The 26,851-nt window shown below is 42.1% G+C and overlaps 1 protein-coding gene across 9 annotated transcripts in view; it reads right to left on the reverse strand.

Moving 5' to 3' along the window:
- Sfmbt2 (Scm like with four mbt domains 2) overlaps positions 1 to 26,851 on the reverse strand; it is a 219,667-nt gene that overhangs the window by 58,145 nt on the left and 134,671 nt on the right. For all 9 annotated transcript variants that reach the window (XM_010621393.3, XM_019207097.2, XM_010621390.3 and 6 more), the window contains 2 exons: positions 13,111 to 13,193; positions 6,480 to 6,606 (listed from right to left, as the gene is read on the reverse strand). In XM_010621393.3, the coding sequence (XP_010619695.1) occupies positions 6,480 to 6,606; positions 13,111 to 13,193 (210 nt within the window). The remainder of the gene's footprint in view (positions 1 to 6,479; positions 6,607 to 13,110; positions 13,194 to 26,851) is intronic.

Below are 26,851 nucleotides of genomic sequence, written 5' to 3' on the forward strand. Positions count from 1 at the left end.
GATTTAGCTATTACAAACTGTGCCGCTATAAACATGGGTGCACATACTTCTCTGTGATATGATTCTTTTAGTTCTCTTGGAAAGATACCCAACAGAGGGATGGCTGGGTCAAATGGAACCTCCAGTCCAAGCTCTTTGAGGTATCTCCATATTGATTTCCATAGTGGTTGCACTAGTCTGCACTCCCACCAACAATGGAGGAGGGTTCCTTTCTCCCCACAACCCCGCCAACATTTGTTATTGTGTGATTTCTTGATAGCAGCCATTCTTTGTGGGGTGCACCTCACAAGTCTGGACTTCAAATGCTACCTCTTTCACAGTCTTCATGGCTCCACTCACTGGAATAGTCTCGGTACCCTCCACGCCCCCCAAATTCCCATGATAGCTCCTAAATTCCTGTCACATGTCATCCCTCAAATACCTGGTCTAATGTCGGCACCTGAAGGAACCGGATCTGTTCACTTCTCTTGCCCGCAGCATCCGGCACATCTGCCTTGGCGGAGGCGTCTCAGGTGTGACGGAGGTCCGCCCCAGCATGGCCCTGCCCCTCTTGGCCCAGCGCTCCTCTGCGCTGATATGTGCCCTCCACTAAGAGGAAAATGCGCCCCACACAGAGTCAAGGATGCTTAGATGAGAGGGAGTGTTTCCTCTTTCTACTACTCAAGCTCCAGGGACCATTTCCTCTGGAAATTGAGGGCCGCTCAGGGGACTTCAATTAGTTTAGGTGACCAGGTGGTACAGGTGGATCTCAAATGTCCCCCGAAGACCTATGTGTTAAATGCTTTGGGCTCTGGTATGACGCTATTTGCCGGAGAAGGAGCTTCTGAGAGGTAGAGCTAAGTGGGGGCCCTGAAGACACCGAGGGTGAGCTCTTCAAGGAGGCTGTTGGACCGCGTCCCTTCATCTTTCTCTCTTTGTTCTCTGGCTCCTGAGAGAGTGAGCAGCTTTGCTCCACTACGCTCTTCTACTCTGGGCCCAAGGCAGTGGCAACAAATGGTAATGGATTGGAATCTCCAACACAGAGAGGCAAAATAAACTTCTCTCTTTAAAGCTGGTTATTGGAGGCATTTTGTTACGGTGTTGGAAAGCTACCACACAGGTTTTAATAAAGCTGGAACATCAGGACACAAGATGTTCTTGAGACAGCAGTAAATATCACCAAAAAGAGTCTCATCTTTTTCAAATATCCAGGATCTTGATAAATGAAAAATATATTTACAGATTCCTTGACCATTCAAAGTCACTTTCCACTTTTTTGACTCTGAACTCAAGGAAGATTCACCCTTTACAGAATCAGAAATGCCAGTCTACACAGGACCCCAGGAACCACTCTGTCTGTAATTTCTGATGTTTCACGAACTCTCCAAGCACCGAGCATCTGGAATCCTGCATTGCCAGACGCAAATGGCCAAGAATCAGTCTGCATAAAGACATTCTGCAACTTTAGCACTTGAAGGCTGCATTACAATCAAGAAATTACAGCACTATAATCAAGATCACAATCAAGCATTATAATCAAGATCAAGGGCAAGAAGCATTTGGCACTAAGAGCTGTGTTTGAAGGGCAGAGTTGTCAGCTGGAAGGCAGAGACACCTTCCGGCCCATTCCCGATGCTTTTATCTCCACCTCTACACTGGCCCCTTCTCCCTCTGTACCTGTGCCTTACTTGGTGGAACCCTTTTCACACGATCTCTTGGTCCGTTCTGTCCTCACCACCTTCTGCCTCTGCTGAGCTCGGCAGACCTCCCAGATTAGTATGACCCGTGCTGATAAATGTGGCAGACGCTCTGGACTGGCTGCCCAATACTCAGTCACCACTCGCCCTGCCTGAAGCAGGTCGTGGTCATATAACCCAGTTTTAGACTATTAGATTTAAGCACTCATCATTGGCGATGTTTCCCCAAAACACATTTAAATGAGACAGATTTTGCTTATCTTCCTTCCTCCTATTTCTTTTCTTCCTATTCTTTAAAACAGAGATAATTCCTGGAGCCCCAGCACCATCTTGTAATGAGGACAAATGCTACCAACTTCAAGAATGGCACAGCCAAAAGAAAGAAGGATCCCAGCTAGGGCATCAAATCCTCAGGCAGACCTATCAGTTGCACTCACCTCCCAGGTTTTGCTGCTGGAAACAACTACCCTTGTCACCCAGAATCACATTACCTAACTACAGGCATTAGCATCACCTGGGAATTGGTTAGAAATGCAGACACTCAGGCTCCACCCTAGATTTAATAGTAATTCAATTTTAACAAGATTTTCAGGTGATCTGCATGCCCATCGAGCTTTCGAGGCAATGGCATAAGTCACTATTAGTTGCAGTATTTTGTTGTTTTCTGCTGAATATAATCCTAGCATATATAAGTTCTAGGAAGACCCCAGGTATTTTTTGCTCAAGTTTACATTTGCAGTTCAGATGAACAAACAACTATTTCTCATTCTATCTAAGAATGCTAACTCTCTGGTTTCATAAAAGAAAAGAAGCTAGAGGTATAAAAATCAGAGACACAGTGTCGGTGCAACTAGGAGGTAACGAATTCTTTAACCCTAAGTAAGCCATGACCCCCCCCATCTTAGTACTTTTTCTGATGAAGTAGCCAGGTACGTGCAGGCCAAAAAGACAGTAAGGGAAATTATTATATAAACAAATAGCATATAATCATAAAGGTATTCCTAGGAGTAGTGAATCCTGCAAAAAACTATTTTCAGATAAATACTGTGTGGTTTCAGCCGTATGGGTTCTCTAGAGAATCCAATCCATAGAGGCAAGAAGTAGAGCAGTGGTTCCAGAGCTGAGGGTGAAAGGGAAGAGGACTTGGTTTTAATGTGTGCAGAGTTTCAGTTTTACAAGACGCAAAGATTCTGCAGAAAAATCATAGTAATGACTGCAACAATGTGAGTGCACAGCACTAGACACTTACAAATGGTCAGTCAAAATGGTAAGTCTTGTCATGCATATCTTACCACAATTTTTAAACAGCAAAATAATTTTTCACAGTAAAATCTTTCTTCTATGGATCAATGGACAAAAAGCTAAGCTGTTAGTCAGGCTTGGTGGCCATGCCTATCATCCTGGCAGCCTGGGACACTGCAGTAGAAAGATGTTAAATTTAAGCCAACCCTGGGCAACTTAGCAACATAGCAAGACGCTGTCTCAAATTTAAAAAGTCCAAATTCCCTGGATTCAATCCCCAGTAACACACACAGACACACACACAGCTAAACAATTTAATCTGCTGCATTCCAGTGGTTACTGGAACTCCAAGCTAGAATTCTACTAGGACTAAATATGTGAAGTATGAAATAAAGTTATGTGTGTATACATTCGTAGAGCATCCCTAATCTGCAAAAATCCAGAATGTTCTCAAATCGGAAATTTCTGAGTGCCAAATGATACCACAAGTAGAGAGTTCCTTGTTTTGTGCACAAAATTACTAAAATTAATATATAAAGTTATATTTGAGCAACGTACACAACATTGCTCATAAATAAATTTCATGTTTAGATTTGAGTCCTTTCCTCCAGACATCTCATTATATGCATGCAAATATTCCCAAACATCCAACTATGAACCCAAAGCACTTCTTGTCCAAAGCATTTCAAATAAAGCATACTCAACCGTATTTAGGAAAGTCACCAGGATAAATGATTCTAGGAAAGCAGCCCTCATAAGAAGAGCCCAGAAAGGAAGCACAAACTGCGGAGCCTCTTATGTGTTGAAGAGCCATGAGGGCAGGGAAACACCGAGGCCACATCTGTCCCGAAAGAAAAGGATCTGGAATAAATATGAAGTTACGTGATGTGTGAGAAGGCAGCACCGTGAATATGTGAGCCAAGATGTGGCTGCAATGCTGCAGGCTTCCATTTGAAAGTGACATATTATATGGATAACATTCACGACTATAGAATGATTACCTACAGCAAGATGTTGAGATGAGAGAAGATACCACAGCATCCAAATGTTAAATACTTTCATTAGAAACTGTCCTTCCTGTCAGTGGTTTGTGAGAGCTTAGAATACTTCTCTAATATGCACCTAAAATAATATTACATTAATCTTACACATATTCATTGCTTCCTTTCAACACCAGACCCTTCAGGATACTTAAAGAATGGTGTGACTTCAAAAGAAGTCAAATATTAACTACAAGTGATCATTTTAATTGCCTAAAAGTGGTCAATCAGCCATGCATTGAACAGACTTCAAATCAATTTAATGCATTAAAATAACTAATAAAACTGTTATACAGTACTTTATAACATTTCAAGTGTCAAATAAACGGACTATAATCAGAATAACTATCAACATATAAAATAATTTAACAGCCACAAGGTGACCATAATGAATCCCTATCATTTTATACCTAGGACTAATGAAGGAAACTATGTATTCTAAATGACATAAAAATGGCACTTTAAAAGGTAAACGCTCAGTCAAGAGCCAAAACCAAACCAAAACAAACCAAACCAAAAATCAAGGAAATGCTGAAATTTTACTTTATTTACATGAAATATATTTAAGTGATGAGAAAAAAATACACGATTTGGGCCAATAATTTCAGATGATATTTAACAGATAGTCTAGAGTATTTCATAGAAAATATTCAACAGATTGTTTACAAACACTTTTTGTAAAAAGTGTGCAATGTCTGGGGAAAAAAAGGAAAATCTTATTTTCTAACTTGTTTGCTGATGTTAACTACTTTTTGTTACTACAGAGTGAAAGCACTCCGAATAAGAAGAAATGACATGAGCTACTTCCTTTTTTTTGTTATAAAACCAAAACTTCACATCCAGAAGAGACCAGCAACAGGAGGAATTACTGTTAAAAATGTTAAAGGTAAACTAAGTGTTGCTCATCACTCTCACTTGAAGAAGAATGCGAATTAAGCAACAGAGAAAATGTCAAGAGCAATGAAAATGAACCCCAGGTAGATCTTAATGGCTTAGCCAGTTTCTCTATCTATAAAAATCAGGACACTCTTACTGCTGTTTGTGTTAGGTAATTAACAGCTGTAAAGCACACTGAAAGCAGAAACTGCTAAATAAATAATGACTGCTAAAGAATTTCACCACAATGTGCTAAATAATGATGAAACATGGGTTTCTAACTTTGCCATTTTTGTTCTCAAATTAATAATGCAAACAAGTCTCCAACCTCATCAACATAGCTAGTATGAGTGAGCAAGTTAGATTTAGTGATTTGAAGTCACAGAAGGGATCTTGTATCTCCAACAGCAGTGCATTTAACTCTACGTACAGAGATGAAAACGAAGTCATGTTCTGTACCTGCATCAGGAGAAACAGAAACACTCTGTCTGCGTCTACCTTTTTGTTAATTCCAGATAGAAGCTATTCCACTTGAAAATACACTAAGCAATAAACTCTTGGAGAACTTCCATTGATTTCCCATTCACGATGAAGCCCATAACCCAGCAATGTTTTAAATTATTTTCTTGGAATTAACAACACAAGAACATCCAAAATGACTGTTCTCCACATTTTCCAATCTATTAGATTACAATATGTATGAGATTGTAAGCCCATCTAAGAACTTTCCACACATTTTTATAATTACTTACCGAGGAAACAGGATGCAAAGACATTAGCATCAAACATACTAGAACTTCTAAACTTTCTACCCCATTAGTGGTATGAAATAGGTCATAAAATTTAAACTGTGCAACCAGCAAAGATAACAATATTTTACTATTCAACTTACTCTTATTTTCTTGCATGTCCATTTACAAAAACCACTGAGTTCTGTGAAATCATTACAAAAAGAATTATAAATTTGGAAAAGGTGGGACAACATTAGAGATTAAATCTATTTTGATTATTTCTCAGTGAAAATATACCATCTATACAATAGTCTTCTACCTAAATCCAAAATCTGATCAAGGTTCTGTACACAAAATAAATTGTTCTGTGAATTTCCTGTACACTTGTAAAAGAAATGTAGAATAGTTCACTATATGTTCATTATAGAATGGTTTCAATATTACTGAAGAAACCAGTCTAAATCTTTTATTATCTATTTTGGGAGAAAGTCACCCCCCACCCGGGCAGTATTTTGAGGAAAAATTAAACATCTACACGAGAAACCAAAGTAAAGGGTATTATTCCCATTAAAATGCAAATATATGCTTTTATTCTCCGAATAACCAAGACCTCAAATACCATTTTTAGTGACTCGTATTAATTTAATCGTGACATTAGCTCTTACAATCACAGACGTAAAAAGACCACTGAGTTCCAAACATAATTATCTTACCAACATCTCATTTTGTGAGATTATTAGTTAAGACGAGCGCCTCTGAATGAATTTATATTTGATTAGTTTCACTTATTTAAGAACACTGAATAATGTAAGAGCTGTTTAAGTGCAAGGGAAGCGAGGAAGACCCGCGCGTGGGTGCTGCATTCTCCCGCGCCCCCCTGCCACGCCCGAGGGACCCCGCTGTCACGCACGTACCTTCCAAGTGCAGCCACATCAGACGCCCCTTCACGCTGACCACGGAGGCCACACAAAGCTCGCCCGGGTTTCTAGGGTTCACAGCCTCCAGTTTCATGTTCTTAGTGAAGCCCCGACTGAATGACGTCTGGAAGGGAGACAGAAGGGACGCTGAGCTAGTGGCCCCCACGGCAGGCTCAGGGGCAGCAACAGGGCTGGGGGACACAGAGCCACACGTGCTCACACACCTCACGCCTGGGCGCACGCTCGCCCTTCCCAGCACGGCGTCTTCGTTCACCCAGCCCTAAGTCACTTATCCTCGGCGCCCCGCGGGTGCGGAGTAGCACTGGGTAAACGGGCGCGAGCACGGATACATTCACCCCTACATTCACCCCTTCCCGTCCCACAGCCCTGTCTGTGAACGCGTCATCTCCTCTGCTCCCCTCTACGTCCCGCTAAAAGCACAGCTGCGTGTATTTGAGGGCGGTGACAGAGGAACATGGTGTTTCCCGGTGTATCCATCTGGCATCGATTTCTTTTTCTTTCTTTCGGGTACCGGGGATCGAACTCGGGACCTTGCACTTGCGAGGCAGGCGGCAGAACCATTGAGCTAAATCCCCGGCTCTGGCATCATTTTCTTTTAAAGGACATTTGAAGAGTGTGCTTTAGCGTTTCTTATTGTGCATATCTGCTGGTGATGAATTCCTTTACTTTCCTCTTACCTGAAATGATCTTTATTTTGTTTGTTCTTTTTATTTATTTTTATTTACTTCTTAAATTAAACTTTTACACTTAGGAAGATTCATTCTTTCGGGTGTCCTGTTCTGGGAAAGCAGGATTGTTAAACCAATACATATAGTCACGCACCCATAGCCATAATCAAGCCACAGAACAGTTTCCTCACTCTAAAATACTCTGCATTTTGGCCTTTTCCTAATCAATTCCTCCTTGTCACTCAATTGTGAGCAACCATCAGTTTGGTTTTTCTCGTCATTGTCCTTAACGTTTCCTCTTTTTACTCCAGTGTGTCATATAATGGGATCACTATATACGGAGCCTTCTCAGCCTGGCTTCTTTTATTTAACAAAATACATTCAGGACTCAGCCCCGGTGTACAGGAATCAGTCGTCTGTTTTGTTTCACGGCCTGGTAGTTCACAGAACGGTACTACAATCCATTTGCCAGTTACAGGGCATCTGAACCATTTTCAGGATTTGGCCACTAGGAATAAAGCTGCTATGAACATCCAGGTACAAATTTTTGTGGACACAGAAATATATTCACCTACGCAGCCTGCCAAGTAAAAACACCTCAGACTGGTAGTTTACACAGCAGAGCTCTATTTTCTCATAGGCTTGAAGGCTTTGTGTCCAGCATCGAGGCACCAACAGTTGGTTCTTTCTAGGCCCCTCTCCTCGGCCTGCAGATGGCCATCTCCTCCCGGTGTCCTCACAGGGTCCTCCCTCAGGATGTTCCTGGGTACTAACTTCCTCTACTGATCAGGATGCCGGCCACACTGGACAAAGCCACCCATACTATCTCTTTTTACCTTAATTGCCAATAAAGACCCTACTTCCAAATACAAACTCATTCTGAGTTACTGGGGCATTGAAGCCTGATCACATAAATGCAGGAAACCCAGCTCAACACCCACTGTGAAGTTTTCACATCTGCAGAAACGGGATCGTTAGATCATATGGTAAAAGGAGGTTTAGCCTTCCAAAATACTGCTGTATTATTCTCCAAAGTGGCTGCCATCATTTCGCCCTCCCACCAGAAGTATGCCAATGTTCCGGGTACACACATCCTCATCAATATTCGGTGCTGCTATTTTCCAAACCTTAGACTAATACATGTCTGGAGAGTGGTTTTAATGTGTGTTCCCCAATCAATGATGCTCAGCATCTTCCCGTTTGTCACACAGATACAGACATGGATATAGATATAGATATACATATAGATACACCTTTTTCTGAGACAGGGTCTTGCTATGTAGTTCAAGCTAGCCTTAAACTCACGATGTAGCTCAAGCTAGCCTCAAACTTGCATTTATCCTCCTGCCTCAGCTTCCTGAGTGCTTGGATTACAGGTGTGTGCCACCAGGTCCTCTACATATCTTCATAGGTGACGTGTTTGGCCTTATTTTTATTCAGTCACCTCGTCTGGGTCCCCCATTAACCACAATGTCGTCGCTCAGATCCCCGAGCTTCTACCACTTGCTGTTCTCTCCCTCACCAATCCTACTCTCTACGTTCTTCACATAGGATCGTCTCTCTATTCAAGGAAGTGGACACTTTCCTTTGTTACCCCATTGAGTCCTGATGAATTGAAATTTGTTTGTTTCAGAAAATATATTTCTCAAGTATAATTTCTATTTCTTCTGTGGGACTTTCTATCCTTCACTCATAATAAGGACATTTTCCTTTACATGCATAACTTTCAAACTTTATGACCTGTCAGAAGCACTTTAAAGCCGGGGATTTAGCTCAGTGGTTCCACCGCCTGCCTCACAAGCACAAGGTCCTGAGTTCGATTTCCGGTACCAAAAAAAAAAAAATCACTTTAAGAGTCTTTAAAAACAGACTGCTGGGCCTTATTCCGCGGGTTCTAATGCAGTTTAGGATAGGCACAGCTAAAGCATGTGTTTTTCCACCAAGTACTCAGGTGACACTGAAGCTGCTGAGATAGGGAACTCACGTCCAGAGTGCTCTATGTATCACTGAGCTTAAATGTTACTGGAGCTTTAAAATCCTTGTGTCTATCTGGGCACGGTGGTATATGCCTATCATTCCAGCACTCCGAGAGTCCGAGGCCAGAAGATCACAAGTTCAAGTCCTATCTGGGCAGCTCAGTGAGAGACTGACTCTAAACAAACAAACAGAGTTGGGGATACAGCTCGCCATGAAGGCCCTAAGTTCAACCTCTAGTATGAGGTATGTGGACTGGGGTGGGGAGAGCTTGTCTGGATCATGCCGATTTGGGGCTGTAGTGTTTGTCTTTCCTATTGAAATGTTAATCTGACTTTCCAGGTTTTCATGTCTTGAGAAATTCTGGACTGAAACACTATGAATGTTATGATGTGGAGGCTCTGGATTGTCATATTCCTACCAATGGTATCGATGTTTCTATTTTAGCAAGCAGTTAACTTGGCTGGACTCACATTACAAGCTCTGCTGAAAGCAACTCAACTGCAGCTCTGTTCATTTATCCTTACCTGCGGTGCTCGGGGTCTGCCTGGCAAACACACTACTCAAAGAAGAGCCAAAGATACATAACACAGGCTCTGTGGTCTCCCCTCCTGCGCTCCCCTGGCTCAAACTCCCAGCGTCTGTGGTTGCCCATATTTCATAATCTGGTTTAAGAGGGCAGAAAAGTATGAGTTTTACATCACTTTTAGTCACCTGACAAACGAAGAAAAAAAAAGTGAAAAAACCAAAACAACAAGACAAGCACTATGTGCTACCTCTCCCTTCTGACCGTCTGCCATGGCCTCCTAGGCCTGCTTTGGGACAGTGTCCTCCACTCTCACGCTGCTGCTTTCAGTGCTGTGTCTTGAACTGAGGTGTTATCTCTAGGTAGGTCAGTTCAGAACGAGCTTGTTCAGCCAATGCTGAAAGCCAAACTCCCTCCTAACATTATTTAAAATAAAATAAAGCATTTATTTTAAGAATAAATACGAAAACTTCCCAAATCATCATCTACTATAACTATAATCAGATGTTATACTACTACACGTCTATTTTGAAATATATAAACTAATATAAATAACTTCCTACAAATAATGTGACTCATGGAAAGAAATCAAAGTAATCCATATTTACATGTCTTTTTATAAACCAAGTTGAAAAAAGCAATCATATCATCATGCAATCAGAAATTTATCTAATTCACATTTTAAAAAATCAATTTTCTCTTTTCCTTTATGTTTCTTCGGAAGCAGGAACCACAGATACTCCAGATGGGCTATTTTTTTCTGCAAATCATCCTGAAGCATCCACACACTTCAGATAATACAACTTGATAGGCTGCTTGAAAAAACCTCTAAGTGAGTTAAATGTATTTTATCCTACTTAAGAAAGGAAAACTACAACCATGTAACCTATTTTCATCTCAACTCACTGCCTGAGGGTAATTCATCAAAGATCAATAGCAAAAATTGTTACCTGTGAGTTTATTTTACTAAGCGTTTCCTGTGTCTATCCATTTCATAACTGCCTCTGATTGTTAAACATCCCCAGGGAAACATCTTCCTTGCATCCAGTGGCATAGTAGCTCTCTTCTCTTACTCATAAGATGTGTGATTAAAAAATGAATCCATAATAAGCATCCCATTAACGAGCACTCGTAGCAAGCTAACAAAATCAGCAAAGTACCTGTAATGCAACGCATATGCCAAAAGGCAGGCAACAGCCTTCTCTATTAAAACAGCGGAGAACCAGAAACGAAGACACTGCTAATGAAGACACCCCGAATTCAGTAAAACAGATTTAACCTCGGTAGCTAAGTCCGGAAAGTTCAGAAGCCAGCAGGGGATGCGGCTACTCTGTCCACAATGAAAAGCCGCTTACACAACTCCCGGATGGTTGAAAGCAAAGGCAGATAAAAAGAAGCCCTAGAGGAACTGTGCAGTCATAGAAGAAATAATCTCCAAATACAAACTCAGGGTGCTGTGAAATCCTCTGTCCCAGGATGAAGAGTCAGAGGGGGAATGTTTCTCGTTGGGTGGAAAGCACCATCTCAAACAGGTCTGAGCGTTTTACAGGGAGTTCCCCAGGTCTGAACAGATGGTAGCTGGGCCAGGAGAGTCTCACAGAGTTACATCAGTAGGGTCAAAAGTAAGCAAAAGCCACTTAACTGAATAAGCCTGAAGCACTCGCCACCCACTCTCCTCGTGGGGCACGGGAACACAGCTATCCCTGCCATTCCTCCTCAGGACACAGCCTCCACTTCTCCAGGGCCACAGAAAAGGCTTCTACGCAAAGGCAGCACCGCCCAGGAGAAAGGTCACTAAGTGACCTTAGTCACTGAAGGAGCTCGGGTTTCCCACTCTCCACTGACTAGCTTCTGTTCGGATGAGTACAGGCTGGCTTGGGAGCCATGCACTTCTTTTCGCAAAGTCTGATTTTGACTTATGCTGTTTGGAGCTTCTATTAAGCCAACACTTCTCCCTGTCACCATGTGTATTCCCTTATACCTGCGGCACAAATTTCTTAGGGCAGCAATGAACCTGTAGCTCCAAAGCACATGTTCAGAAGCAAGTCTCCGACTCAGCAGTGCTTTGCTCCAATTACGAGGACTGCAGCTTCCTTCTTTCTCAGTTTAAGAGGCTAACTTTCAAAACCAAGAGTATGCCAAGCACAGTAGGTTATGCATTTGTACTGTATTTAAAAAACATTTCAGCCGGGTGTGGTGGCGCACGCCTGTAATCCCAGTGCTCGGGAGGCTGATGCAGGAGGATCACTGTGAGTTCAAGACCAGCCTGGGCTACATAGTGAGTTCCAGGTTAGTCTCTACTACACAGTGAGACCCCGTCTCAAAAAACCAAAAAAAAATCAAAACAAAAATTTCATATCCTTTGTCAGAATTTCTAAGAATGATGAATAATTTTATAAAGATAAATTTAAATAAATAATTGTATAAACCACTTTTTACAAACTACCCTTAATACTGTGAACTACTATACACACATTCATTGCTGATCTATGTCACAAAACTTCCTCAGCGCTAATGAGCTTTGAATAAGGTAGCAGCTTGTAGTAAGGAAAGCACAGAACTCACTTTTAATACTTAATTCATCAAAGAAAAAGGCAGTCATATTTTAAATAAAAACCCGGTTGTATTTTTATCAACTTGTCGATATTACTCCACACAGTAGAAGTGTGTCTAACGGAGTGCTGGATGGCACGCTGTCCACCAGAATTTGTTTTCTTTCTCCATAGTACAAAGTCATGGCTGGGAAGCAGGAGCCAGGACCGGTTTCCTTTTTCATTTCTTTTCTTCTGGTACTGGGGATTGGACTCAGAGCCTTCGTACTGAGCTGCATCGCCATCTTTCTCATTGTTTTAAAATTTTGAGACAAGGTCTCATTGAGTCACTTAGTTGACCAGGCAGGGCTCACCCTTGATCCTCCCGCCTCAGCCTCCCTCAGTGCTAGGATTACAGGCGTGTGTCACTGTAGCTGGCAGGATTCAGTTCCTGACCTCATCTGGAGCAGATGAGGGACTGACTCTCACCCACGGAGGGGGAAGGGGTAACGAGTGCAGCCACCACGCTATGCATTTAGAACTCAGGACATCACCTTCCTGATCTTCTCCCTGCCTGCTGACTAGATTCACGTGGTGAGTGCAACCCATGATTCACCATGACGAGCACTACCCAGTAATCAGGAACACACCGGGCTCCTTCACAAGTGGGAAATAAACTCGACACGTTTGAGCCATTGCACGTTTACTAGTCACTTTGTTACTGTGGCCCGGTATCACTCTGACAAATCCAGAACCCGAAAAGTGGACTTCGGCAAACCTATGAGTCACGTTGTGAACTACAGTGCGTGGTAATACTGCAGGATCGGTCAATAAATAGAAAGCATCTTGCAAAGCATACGGTCGGCGCTATCTGTGATCTTAAACAGTAGCAAGAGGGAAGTTCTCACATTTCGGAAGCAGAAGGGAGGTGCTTCTTCCGCCCCGTGCTGCTTGTAATAATCTGCCCAGTCGAAGTCCTGGCCAGAGTATCCTGTGAATGACAAAATCCAGACAGGACAGCGTTAGGCGAGCTGACTCCAGACAAATGACCAACTCTGAGGTGCAAGGTAGAAGTGAAAGTCCAGGCCCACGACGAACAGACAACACTTCTGATTTCATGAGGGTCCAACAAAGCATTTTAGAAAAGTAAAGTGCTAATTACACACAACGTATGCTGTTACGCAATGCAGCGCCTGACCTCAGCAGGTGAAGGGGGAACTTACTGCGGCACAGCGGGTCCTGCTGGCAGGGTTTTGTTACTGCGGACAAGAGCTGACAGGGGCTATGGCCCAGAATGGATTTGTAGGGTCCATTTTGCAGAAACAAGCAACGATACTTCCCCTCATATAAATTCTGAGCTCAACGGAACATAATGTTTGGTATCTTCAAAGAAATGATGAGAATTTATTGAAAAAAAAAACAGTATGGGGTGGATTTTTGATAGAGCAGAGGACAAACAGGAGCAGGGGTTTGGAAGATAAAGTCCCAAAGAAATGAGGAAGACGAGGAGAGTAAAGGTTGCCTTGGAACCACACTGCTGAGGAGAAAGGAAAGGGCATTAGGGAAAGAAGGGCTTCTCCGTGGGGAAGCTTTGGGGGTGACCGCACATCCTGAGAGAAGGGTTTGAGGGACAACTATGTACTCGTGCACTGAATTAAATACCGAGCCCAACCACGTGAGCAATGTGTTTCTTTTTAATAACTTCACTTCGGTGGGAGGAAAGGGAAAGTGAGTGTAGAAACACAGCCAACTCGACAACCGCAACAGGGCATGGGAGGAGGTGAGATAAAACAGTTCTGAATCATGAAGCAGAAAAGTGCAAGTACGTAGAAAATACCTCTACATGAGTGGAAACCGATGAACGGGTGTGCCACGGAAAAGGGAGAGGGGTTTTTAAAGTTCTTTGTTCATAAGGATGAAAATGCTACATACAGACCGGTTCAGGTTAACTCAAGTGTGCACGGCGTCAACTGTTAATTCTGCCTAGTGCGTCTTCTCTTTATCGGTTGCAGTGAAGGTAAAATAAATGGGTAAGAAGCCTTCTGAAAGCTACTTTTGATACAAGTCCCCCACCTTTTCTTCACGTAACATATACTCTACCACTGCAAATTCACTTAACATGGGGACCCTGAGTTACTAAATTCCACGGGTGCAAAGAAATTGCAGAAATTCTTTTTCTTTCTTTTTTTTTTTGGTACTGGGGACCAAATTCAGGCCCTTGGGCTTGTGAGGCAGCCAGTGGCACCACTGAGCTATATCCTCGGCCCTATAGAAATTCTTTTAAAAATTAAATTTATGTTTAACTGACAAAACATAAAAATGTAACATACTAATGCAATAATGTGAGGTTCTGACAGACACTGTGTAGTGTTCAAGCCAGGTTAAACATCTTATCTCCTCAAACATTTATCATTTCTTTTCTTTTCTTTTTCTTGGTACCGGGGATCGAACTCAGACCCTTGCACTTGCCAGGCAGGCAGCGAAAGCATTTATCATTTCTTTATGGCAGAACCTTCTAAAACCCTTTCTTCCATCCCTTTAAAAGGTGCACTGCATTATTATTATCTATAGTCACCCTGTCATGAGACAGCACCACAGAACTGGGTCAGCTTTTCCTCCCACCCCTCAAGACATTCTTCATTCAGAATCTCAAGACATTGGTTCCCCTACCTCTGTGCGTACACCAAAGCACGAGTGCAAGCATCATGTGCATTACGTCAGCTCATCTTACCTTATATTCTTTGACAGAATGGACACCCTGGACCAAGCGAGTAGCTGTCCTCCTCTGGTCTCAGAGACTGACCCGTGACCCTCCCACGTCCTGCTGACCATCAGCAACAAGGAGTGTCCCCTTCTTTGGTAAAACATCTACTTCATTCTCTGAAGACTAACAGCTCATTTCTTTGCAGCAGGGCAGTGAGGGTTCCAAGTTTCAGACATCGCACAATCTGTAGAGCTAATTTCGAAGCAGTTCAAGCTCCTCTGCCTGCCCATTCCCCAGAGCTGTCCCCCTGCTAAGTGGCTCTTATATCAGAGGTTTTGGGAAGGGACCAAAACGACTGTCTTCTGAACCTTTGTGAAAAAACAAAGCATGTCGTCATGTCACCCTAAGGGGACAATGTCATCCACTCTCCAATGAATGCAGCCTTGTGGGCCAGGGATGTAGCTCAGCGGCAAAGTGCCTGCTTGGCAAGTGTGAGGATCTGAGTTCGATCCCCGGTAACAACGTACACATACACAGATACAACACACATGCGCGCACACACAGCCTTTCAGTTTGCATGGATTCTCTCTGGAAGTGTACAGGAGAAAAGGAAGGATGCGCCTTAAGACCCCTCAGTCTGGCCAGACATTTCCTAACTGGACGGACTGAAGTAAAAATTAGTCAGATTTATGCCTGACTTGCTCATCTGGAAACCCACAAAATAGAAAAGTTTTAAGGTCCCCTCTGCGGGCCACATTCTATGATTCATGGCCACCATTCTAATTATTGCACTGTTGCTACTCGGGATTTTCTCTCCACCTCCCTGCAGTTAATTCCCCTCCCTTCTCACGGGAGAAAAGTGTTAAGAGGGCTGTACAGTGTGGTCATGCGCCACGGCCTTCCTACGAAACCTCACAATGTAACGCCTGGAGCGGGGCCAGGTGAAGGCCTGCAATGCCAGGACCCCACTTGTCTGGGGCTCTGGCAGACCTCTTTCGGGTCCAGTAGCTTTTCTCTGGACCTCTGCTACTCTCTTAGTTAACTGTGTGAGCTAATGAAAAGACTTCATGAGAATACACGGGGGGTAATGTGCAAAGGAAAATTTTAACTAAATGAATATCAAAATATTTCCTGATATAGCATTTGGGTAACCTGTAAGGTCAACATCAGTACAAGTAAAACCCGTCAACTCGTAAGTTCCCCAGTCCCTGTATACAGACATAAAACTGGGTTTTTAATGGACTACAACCCTGTCCATAGTTTGTCACACTCATGTTTTTTCCTAGGATCTACATTCAATCCTCCTATATATCCAGGACTCAAAGGTTTCCCCACAGAGTCAATTTTAATCTCTTAATTCCTGCATATAATCAATTCTTGCTGGATACCATCTAAGCAACAATGAAGTATTCTGTCCCCTAAAACTCACTAATTTCTTTGAAGATTGGAACAACTGAGACTTTTCCTCCTCCTCCTCCTCTCTGGCTTGAAGACCTTTATTCATTTCATCACTTGAAATTCTTCTCTGGGTTGATAATGAGCCCTCTTTGTGAGGCAGTTTTGTGACGGCTCAGAAAATAACTGCTACATAAAAACAAATTGCCCTGGCTTGTATAATAGAGACAACAGGGGTCAATTATCCTCATTAATCAACAGAGACAGAACAAGAAGTACTGGGGCTTAACTGCAGACAGGAAAACATGTTTTAACCCTGGAGGGAGGAAGAAAATAGCAGAGGGGAGAAGAAAATAAAAGGAAATAAGCCCCTTAGGCTACTAAAATTTGCAACAAGCTGTCATGGGAGACTGTTCAGCCACAACCATTAGAGTTATTTAAGCCTTTATTAGTGTTTATTCTGAACGAAATTTCAACTGTCACAAATCCAGAAGAGAAGAGGGCAATGACCTGTTTTCTTATAATACAAATTAATTGACATAAACCAGCTCCACTCGCAAGCATTACAGTGCAAATGGACATTTCCTTTGAAAAGCTATTTGGCAGTAAAAATATTTGTGCCCTTTGACAGGACAATTTCACTTCTTAGAATTTATGCTGTCAAAATGACCCTACCAACTCTGTTATGCCTCACAATACGTATAGCAGTATGGTTAATATACCGGTGGGTGGAGAGCCCAAATGACTTTCCACCCAACGATAGCAAAAGATACAAGACTTGTCCAAGTGCACTGATGCCCTGCAGGCATGAAATCAGTTTGCTGGGGAGGGGGCATGGGAAGAAAAAGGCTGCTGTGGTTTTAGACAAAGACTGATGCAAACTTGTTTTGAATCATTAGATTTATATTTTAAAAATGCAAAGAAAAAAGATCAGAAAAATAGCAATTGTCTTGGACTCGTGATTACTTTTTTTCTTTTTCCTTTTTGTCTATTCCAAGTTTTCAATAATGATTTTGAAGTTATTCCAATAATAACACAATCCCGACGTGACCCAGTTGCTACAGGAAGTGAGACTTTGCCTCAGTCCCAGAAAGTGAGTTTTGACCACCCTGGGACGATCATGGTGGCCTCGTGCCCCTGCCTATGACTCGGGATGGGGCACAAGAGAGGCTTATGAAAAGATTTCTCTCTTTAGTAAAAGAAACACATAGGAGTAAAACACCTCTTCTATACAGAATGGCTAAAAAACGAGATGAACAATCGTAATAGAGAATAAGAAGAACAAAAGAATATTATGTTTGCCATCGACCACAGTGGCGAAATGAGAAGCACCAGGGAGAAGTCAGTTTCCAAAGGTGGCTGGGAACCAGAAGCGTAACAATGCCCATCTCTGATTGGAGGGAATACTTCTCAAAAAACCACGGTAACTGTCAACTTCAGAATCTAGGTCATGGGTCAAAATTTTCAAGAATGTGCCCAAAACCTCCATCCTAGATTTTTTTTTCTTCATTCAAAAATACTGACCCTGTGCATGCTGTGTGCTAAGAGAGTCACACGGGAACAAAACCAGCACAACTGCCCTTGGTGGATTCACGTTTCAGTGAGGGGAGAGAGACTGCAGGGAGGCGGTCACAGGTGCCGCGGAGGGGTAGGGAACACAGGGACAGCTGCACCCACGAACAGTGAGCTCAGGGAGACTCCACAGGAAGGTGAACAGCGACAGAGGCGTCTGTCCTGCGGTGGAGAAAGAAAGGATCTAACTCTGAGGTGCAAGAGCCTAGCAGGGATGGATCAGAGAGCCTGGAGCCCAGCAATGGGCTCTGGGACCAGGAAGGGCAGTGTGGCTGGAGCAGGCAGAGCGAGTGACTGCAGAGAAGCAAGCCAGGCAGGCATTTCTACATAAAAGACAAGTGAGCAACAGGAGCAACAGGGACGCGTCTAAACTATTCTCCTACAAATCCCACACTCTCCACCGTCACTTAGAGTCCCAGATACTTAGGCATGACACATCTTAATAAGCTACAAAAGCAACGTCTGAGTATATAAAATAATGTATAAGGCCTACAATAATGGAACAGACCTACAAAGTTGCTTCCAAGGAAACAGAAACAGGAAGGACTGTGTACCTAATGTTATCTCATCAAGATAGGATAATTAAAGGAATATATGTTTAGACTTTTAAAGATTGGGAGGAATGCACATGCAGCAAATTTCTAATATGAAAAATTCTTGCAAAATAAAAAACAAATTCTTTTTAAAAATAAACTGAAGTCCTACAAAGCAACAACACCTCCTAAGACAAGGAAGTGTACGTACTCGGCAACTGTTCACTGTTCACACTCCAGGAGGCCAAGGCATCAGGTGTTGGTCTGACAATGATGGAAAGGGCTTTAGCCCAGACTTCTCAAGTTCCAAGTGCTTCCAAGAAGAAGAGACGGAGCCTGACACCCTGTCCCAGCGAGGTGAAGGCAAGAACGGAAAGAGACACGGACATCAGGAAATAAAGCTCTGAGCACTCTCACAACGTATGACTGAAGGGCATGGTCCCCTAGAGAGATAGACATGGAAGGATATTTACTTTATTAAATGTTAGCACCACCTGTGTAAATAGCAAGCCTATTTAGCTTTGAGTCAACTTGCCTTTGAAGGGAAAAGCAATACAATAATCTTCAAAGATCAGCAAATACCAAGACCCAGTAAAGCACCCAGTGACATGACAAAATCCATGTTCTAAGAGTCCCTACGGCCTCTGGGTCCTTCCTCAGGAAACCTCCCCACTCACTGGGCAGCCCTCCCACACACCTATTCCATGCACTCCTCTTCCGAGTGAAAGCTGACCTCTTTTCCAGCGAAAAGTTTTCTTTATTTATTTTTTACTAACAACCATTCCTGAACACCCACCGAAGTTATGTATTCGGTGACTTCATTTCATGGGACAAATGTCCCCACGACATGGGTGAGGATTCAAGATTGTGTGCGGAGCTGGTGCTGGGAGCCGGCCTATCTGTCCTGGATGCCGTGCTCGGCATGCTCTAGACGTCTTCCATGCAGGAGCGTTTGTGCTCCGTGGGTTACAGGAACAACTACCCAAAACACGAGCTGACTAATGGAGTTCTTCTGATCATGCTATTTGCAAAATAACTACAACATTCCCTCTGGAAATCTTCCAGCTACTTCAATATTCTCAGTTGACAGTCAATCTTAAGCCCTTCCTGATGCAGACTTTTACAATACACTTATCCATTCATTTCCAAATGAGCTGTTCTCTTTTTAAAAAATCACAGAATAGTACCCCAAAAAAATTTTTTTAAAAAAGTAAAGAGGAGGAAAACACTAGCCGTAATACTTTCTGTTTCTTTTAGAATGACAACTCTGTTGAGAAGTATTTAATATAGGTGATGGTGTGACATTTAATGTACTTCTGTGTGTGTCTAGGGTCATGTACAACATCTTATTTTGAATTATAAATATAATATTAGCAGACACATATGTTCCCAGGATGGAATCTAACTTCATATAAATATTCACTGTCATCTTTAAAATCCAGAAGAACAAATAAGTGAATTATGGTTTTCAAAAATCAGAGATATTTTCAGATATGTATTAAAAATGATCCAGAATTTTACTCTCCACTCTGACATGAAAAGTGACTCAGCTTGCCTGGCATGCTCAAGGCCCTGGGTCCAATACCAGAAATAAAAACAAGAGCAACAGCAAAACATAACCTTTCTTAACAGGAATGAATCGGAAAGCAGGAAATGAGATCGTATGTCTAAGCCCAGTACCAGGTGGATGCACCTAATATCTTTTCTCTTAGATACCAGATGAAATGTAACTTCTTAAAAAAAACTCTTAGACAAAAGAAAAATCGACATTTGCAATACAAAGCAAAACCAAACCAAACCAAAGGGGCTGAGCAGTTAGAGATGAGCAGCACCTGAGCTCACAAGGTGTAGACGTACAACTGGCCCAAGAGGTGAGCAGCAGAATCTCCCAAGGCTGCACGCACTGGGGCCCAGTAGCTGCCCAGGCTGAAATTGGGAGCAGACAAGCTAAGCTCCCTGGAACAGAAAAATGGTAGAGATGAGGCTGTCACTCCCTGCCTGGGTTCTAGTTAAAGGACAGGGGAAAGGGCATTATGCGCTCCTCCAGGGCAAGGGCACACAAGGATGTGGGGTCTAATTTTACAATTCCATAGGGTGTAGATTGAGAAATTAATGTAAGAGTCAGCCACTCACTCCTGGAGTAATCAAGGCCACCTTCAAAGGCCAGACATTGTTTTTGATGTTAGGGATACAGCAGGGAACAAAAGAGGGAAAAATCCTTAACCATGTAGAACTTACTCTCTAATGGGCGGACAGAGATGGGGACAAATATCACAATAAATATTCAGGAGCATTCTGCCCTTAGAACACTGAGCAGGCCCTAATCCAAAACTACAATGGAACAGCTACATCGACCCACAGCATTGGACATGCTACCACTGAAACAACCACCACAAATATTAGTTTTTAAAGAAAAATCATAAGCTACTTGAGGAAACAAACCAGCAGAGAGAAAAGTCAGATAAATAGGTTTTGTTTCTTTCCCTTAGCAAAGCATTTTGTGTTTGAAAATGTATAGGGCCCCAAGTATTATGTCATGTATTTGTAACCCTAAATGCTCTGGAGGATTGAGGCAGGAAGATTGCAAGTTTCAGGTCAGCCCAGGCAACTTAACGAAACCCTGTCTCAAAATAAAAATTTTACAAAGGGCAAAGGATATAGCTCAGTGGTAAAATGCCTGCCTAGTATGTGTGAGGCCCTGGGTTCCATTCCTAGTACAGAGAAGGGAGGGAGGGCGGGAGGGAGACAAGGAGGGCGAGTGGAGGGAGGGAGGAAGGGGAAGGGAAAATTTATACAGCACACAGACAAAAATATAGTGATGACAGAACATATAGGAACAATTCAATTAATAACCCTGATCTTAAAAGAATAAGCCTGACCTGACCAAATAATCTGGACAAAAAATGTAAAAGTACAGTTTGAACAGACAATAAGTACATATAGACTAACTTAATTGATGTATAACTTAATACTGAAATAAAATTTAAGCTCAATTAAACACTAATAGCACCAGCGTAGGTTTTTCAAGCTTATGTTTACCAAACCTTCAAGAATCAGATAATCTATGCTCATGCAAATTTGCTTTCGTAACAGCTTAGAAAGGTTGCTGGATATGAAACAAATATACAAAAATTTGGACAGTGAATGCATGCAGAGCTTCATTCATTCTACATTCAACAAATATCGCCCAGTGCCACCCACTACTCTAACTGCCAGGGTGAGCAGTAACCAAAAAGAGACAAAAATCCCTATTCTTTAAGATCTTTCATTTTAATGAGGAGATAAATAAAAAATAGGACAAAGAGTAAAATATATATTCCTTGTCAGTATACTATAAAAAAGATTGTGGTGCAACTCACTACAGGGAAGAAGATCAAATGTGGGGGTAGTAATTTGTAAGTGCTATTAAATACTGTAGCCCAGAAAGACAACTCCAAGAAGGTATAACACCCGAGTCAAGAAAAAAGAAGGAGGGCTGGGGATTTAGCTCAGTGGTTTTGCCACCTGCCTTGCAAGCACAAGGGCCAGAGTTCCATCCCCAGTACAAAACAAAACAAAAGAATAAAGAAGGAGAAGGTGCAAGTCACAGAGCCAGGGAAGGCTGCCAAGCAGAGTTCCGGAATGGCAAATGCCAGGTCGTAAGGTGAGGCTGGTGGGACTGCAGCAGACTGAGGGAAGACTTTCAGGAGAATGGGCCGGTCCAGGCAGTGGAAGTCAGAACCACTGGGCATGGTCAGCTGCTATCACTGTCTTAACTTGGACACTGGGTAAGGTGGAAGATACTGGACAGTATGAGGAGAGGAGATGTGTATAATTTCTACTCTGCCAAGATCAACCCAAGGGTGTCAGTATCAGTGGAGGGAAAGAGGACCTGCTGCAGTAACCAGGCAGGGCTTAGAGGTAAACTAGGTAATCTAGGCCAGGTGGCCACAATAACACACATCGGATGCTGAAAATGTTGATAGGACTCACTGGTGGATTAGACATAGGGTGTGAGAAACAGATGAGCCAAGGATGATTCTGTGTTCAGTGCAATGCTTTACTTAATTTTTTAAAAAACTAAATCAAACATGTTAAAATGTTAACTTTGAAAAGAAGTAGGGCAACGAGTGTCTATATATTACTTTCTGAAATGTAATGAATGGACTGTGCACCAGTTTATGACTGAGGTTTTCCTTTTGAGAATATGAATTGGGACTCATTGCCATGTGCCCCCCAAATAATTAAACACATCTTTCCTTTCTAAATTATGTCAATAGTTTATGTATCTATTAAATGTTCAATCTAACAGAGACAAATCAAATGCTGAAACAGGTCATTTACTTTGGCCTTTGCTTCCACGTTTTACAACAGAAATTTACAGTCTTAACATTTTCTGCAGAAAATTCTCTTGGGTAGAACTATTCCTCCTCTAATTCTATAACTGATCTTTCATATTACATGCTGTGAAGGTTAATGAAATAATTTAAGTACAGCGACTCAGGGCTGATCACCTGTACATCTTTTAGCTTAGCTTGTTTATTCCTGGACCTGTTTGATCCATAGTGCCTATAATATTGATGTGCTGCTTATTGCATTTAAACTAAGGGGGTGAAATCTTCAAGGTTCTATCCTTTGCTGAAGAGGGAAGCACTTACACAGAAAATTACAGTGAAAAATTGCTACCCACTCTGTCTCAGACATCTCGTCCTTTTTAAGTAGTAATAGTCAAAGCAAGGCAATCGAGATCTACATTCTTTGCACATCTCTCTCCTGTACCACCTGATGTTTGTTGCCTTATTGGCTGTGTCCCACGTAAGATCTTTTGGAGATCGGGGAACACATAATTGCAAAGCAGTGCTCGTGATTTTCATAGAAATCTGAACACCACAACACATGGACAGAAAATCTACAGGAAACATCTGACATCACTTGGCAGCACGTATAATAAATCTTACATGTTCTAGACATAAACTTCAGAATTCAAATTTAAAGTAAAGCTTTTTTAAGCTTCTCCTTTCATACATTAACAAAACAAAGAATGATGCTTGGAAAAGTTCCACAGCATGATTCCAGCCCTTGTGTTCAGATACAACAAATAACAAAGGGCTTCAAAATGAAACCACTAAACCACACTGCAAAAACCACCACTAGCACTAACTCTAAATTATTTTTCAGTTTAATTGCAAAAATAAATATATTCCCTCTCCGGAGCTGGAGCTAAATAAATAAAACCACAATTGTGTTATAATCATAGACACTTGGAGAAAGATCTCCTGTAGTAGTAACTTACCAGCTGCGCTGACATACAGACGATTTTGGTCATGTAAAAGTCATGGCTCATAAACATCTGTCAGCCTCACTTAAGGCCACCAAAATGCCACAAAATTACTGACAAGGATGGATTTTACGAATATAGCAACAAGCTAGAACTGTAGCAAAGTATGGATACGGTTATGTGGGAAAAGCATTAGGTTGGGTTTTAAGTCAACCTCTGTCTCAGGACCTCAAAATTCACGTAACTAAGCCTAAATTTCTTCAAGAAGAAAATGAAGGGGTTAAAATGATGAGACCAATTCTAAGGTCCCTTTCAGTTATTAAAAGAAACATTCTATTTTTAACAGCATGATTTTTTTTTGGGGGGGGGGATTGGGTAATACATTTATTTAGGTCCAAATGTTTGAAAATTTTGAAGACAAAAATACTGAAGTTGTTTCTCATTATCCATGGGGGACCCCTTGTTGATACCAAAGCCCATAGATGTTCAAACTTCTTACATAAAATGGCATAGCACTCGGATATAACCTACACACGTCCTCCTACAGGCTTCGAAGGGTCACGACATTGTACTGCCTAGTACACTGCAATTACAATGTTCCGTGAGTAATTGTTATACTGTGTTCTTGAGGGAAGCGTAACAAGAAAAGAGATTTTCCGTGTTTATGCAGACACAGTTTTCTTTCCCAAAAGTATTCTGTTGCAGTCTCGCTCATACTCCTCCTGTCTGCCCTGCTTCCCACCCTTGTACCCCATAAGCTCACACAGACACACTCATTCCAATACGCATTCGTGTGACCTGCCAGAGATGTCTTTGCAGACCCATGAGAAGCACAAACCTCGAGTCTTATTTACCTCTTCTCTAATAAAGTATCACAGGGAACCTACAGACCTCTGCGACTCGCAGTGGACAGCTTTCCATATAGATATGCAGATTTTTGTCATTCTTCCCCAAACTGAACAGTTTTCATTAGATTAATATCCAAAATCCGTTTAGCTAGTGCTGTATTGATAAACACTTGGATTTTTTTTTTTTTAAAGATGGAGTCTTGTCATGCTGCCCAGTCTGGTCTTTCTGGTGTTTCGTTTATTCCCAGTACCTGGGATCAAACTCAGCACCTTGCTCTTGCCAGGCAGGTGCAGCACCACGGAGGTACATCCCTGGCCCTTGCCCGGTCTGGTCTTGAACTCCTGACCTCAAGGGATCCTCCTGTCCCAGCTTCCGAAATACGGGACTTCCTGAGACTGTGCACCCTACAGCACTTGAACTTTTTCTATTCTTTTTACTATTCTAAATAATATTCCAGGGCCAGGGATTTAGCTCAGTGGATCTGCCGCCTACCTCACAAGCGACAGGTCCCAAGTTCAATCTCCGGCACCAAACAAAACAAATACTATTGCAAAACCACACAAACTTTTATGTGCACATTATCTGTGCAATATATTTCTAGGAAAAATTCTAGAAGTGAAGATCCTGAGTGAACGGGCAACCACACCTGTAATTTTAGTAAATTTGTTCCATACCTTCCATGCTGTCGTACACCTTGCTCTTTCACAGCAAACTCTGAGAAGCTCTGTTCCTCCAAACTCACTTAAAATGAATGCATCTGGGTTTTTTTTGTTTTGTTTTGTTTTTCGGTTTTTTCCCTCCTTGGGCTTCTGTCTCATCTCCTAAATGTGTAGCAGCTCAGTAGGATTTCTACTTGCATTTCTCCTATCATGATGGATGTGCCCAAGAGTCACTGTGCTTTGTACCATGTACTAATTGCTTCATTCCCCTTATCCGTCCTGTAAGTTGTTGGTCTTTATCTTAATTGGCTTATAAGTAAAAATTCTTCAGTGTCCAGAAAACAGCCCCACCGCCCCTCGCAGAATACCAGTGCATCCCAAATTAATACTATTTAATCATATCATGAACACTTAAGAGTTTAAAAAGTCATCACTGATATTTTCTTATCGGCAGGCATGAGTTACCATTACTCAACATCCCGTAAACAACTTATTATATACATTAAGAAACACTCCGGTTCTTTGAGAATCTGCAAAATACATTTTAGTGCCGATAGAGAAAAGAAATAATTTGCAAGGCTGCAGGAAGATAATTTCACTGCACCAAATACCAGAAACTCAGACGATAAGAGCAGAAACTGTGTATGGTCTTATTAAGGGATTACATAAATACTTAGACCTTTATCATTTCTTCTTTTCAAGCTGAAGCACAGTGACCTGGCTCAGGTCACAAAGCAAGTGGAGACCAACGTGGAAACAGACAGGGCTCATACATGGAGCCCTTCCCACCGTCACCAAGCACAGACTCCCGAGCTAGGCCTGCTGCCTACCATGATCCATGTGACCACAGGCACATCCCATAAACTCCAAAACTAAGCTTCCTGACAGCCTAATTCTGAGGACTGAATAAGCGCGACACCTCAACAGTGACAAGCAAAGTTGCAGTGCTGTGGGAAACTTCACCACGTTATCGTGAGACCACATGCCACGATGCTGCGATTTTATTCTGCAGAGTCAACAGCTGAAATAGGAATAAGCAGAAGCATTGCTTCCAAAGGGCAGAGCTAGGAGGGGAAATAGGGTAAAGGCCCAGTGAGCAGTTATGCTATGGATGAGCCCAGTCACAACACAATGAAACGATGCAGAGAACTTGTGACAGCCAGCATAAAAATGGGGACTTATTTTCTCGATATGGTGGATGCTGGCTTTCCAATCCCTGGAGAGCTGAAAAGTTTCGTGTAAAACTCCTTTTTTATTTTATTTGTCTTTTAAACCACCCCCACATAAGTTTATGTTTCTAATTTTGCCTCAATTTTCTCTTCTGCTAATTCCTTTTTTTCCCTCTGGCTTTCATTTTGTTCATTTTACTGTGTTCCTCCCTACACAAGCTTTGGGAGACAACAAAGCCCACTGCTAAACTACAAGGATGTTACCTATTAAATACGTGGCTCTTAGGTCCCAGTCTAAAATGACTTTCATGCATGCCAGCTCCCAAATGAATTATTTTAACGTACTACAGCACCCAATTGTTGGATACCTGAGAGGAACGAGGCTCTGGGGAAAATGTGACTTGTTGGAAATAAAAGTCTGAAGAAATGCTTCATTAGCATTTTGTTGCATTTTTACAGCCACATCTCTGACACTCTCAAGTTTTTAACCTCAATCACTTAGCAACAGCAC

Source organism: Fukomys damarensis, unplaced genomic scaffold (genome assembly GCF_012274545.1).
Source record: "Fukomys damarensis isolate Sample0158 unplaced genomic scaffold, DMR_v1.0_HiC HiC_scaffold_10, whole genome shotgun sequence".
Lineage (NCBI taxonomy): Eukaryota > Metazoa > Chordata > Mammalia > Rodentia > Bathyergidae > Fukomys > Fukomys damarensis.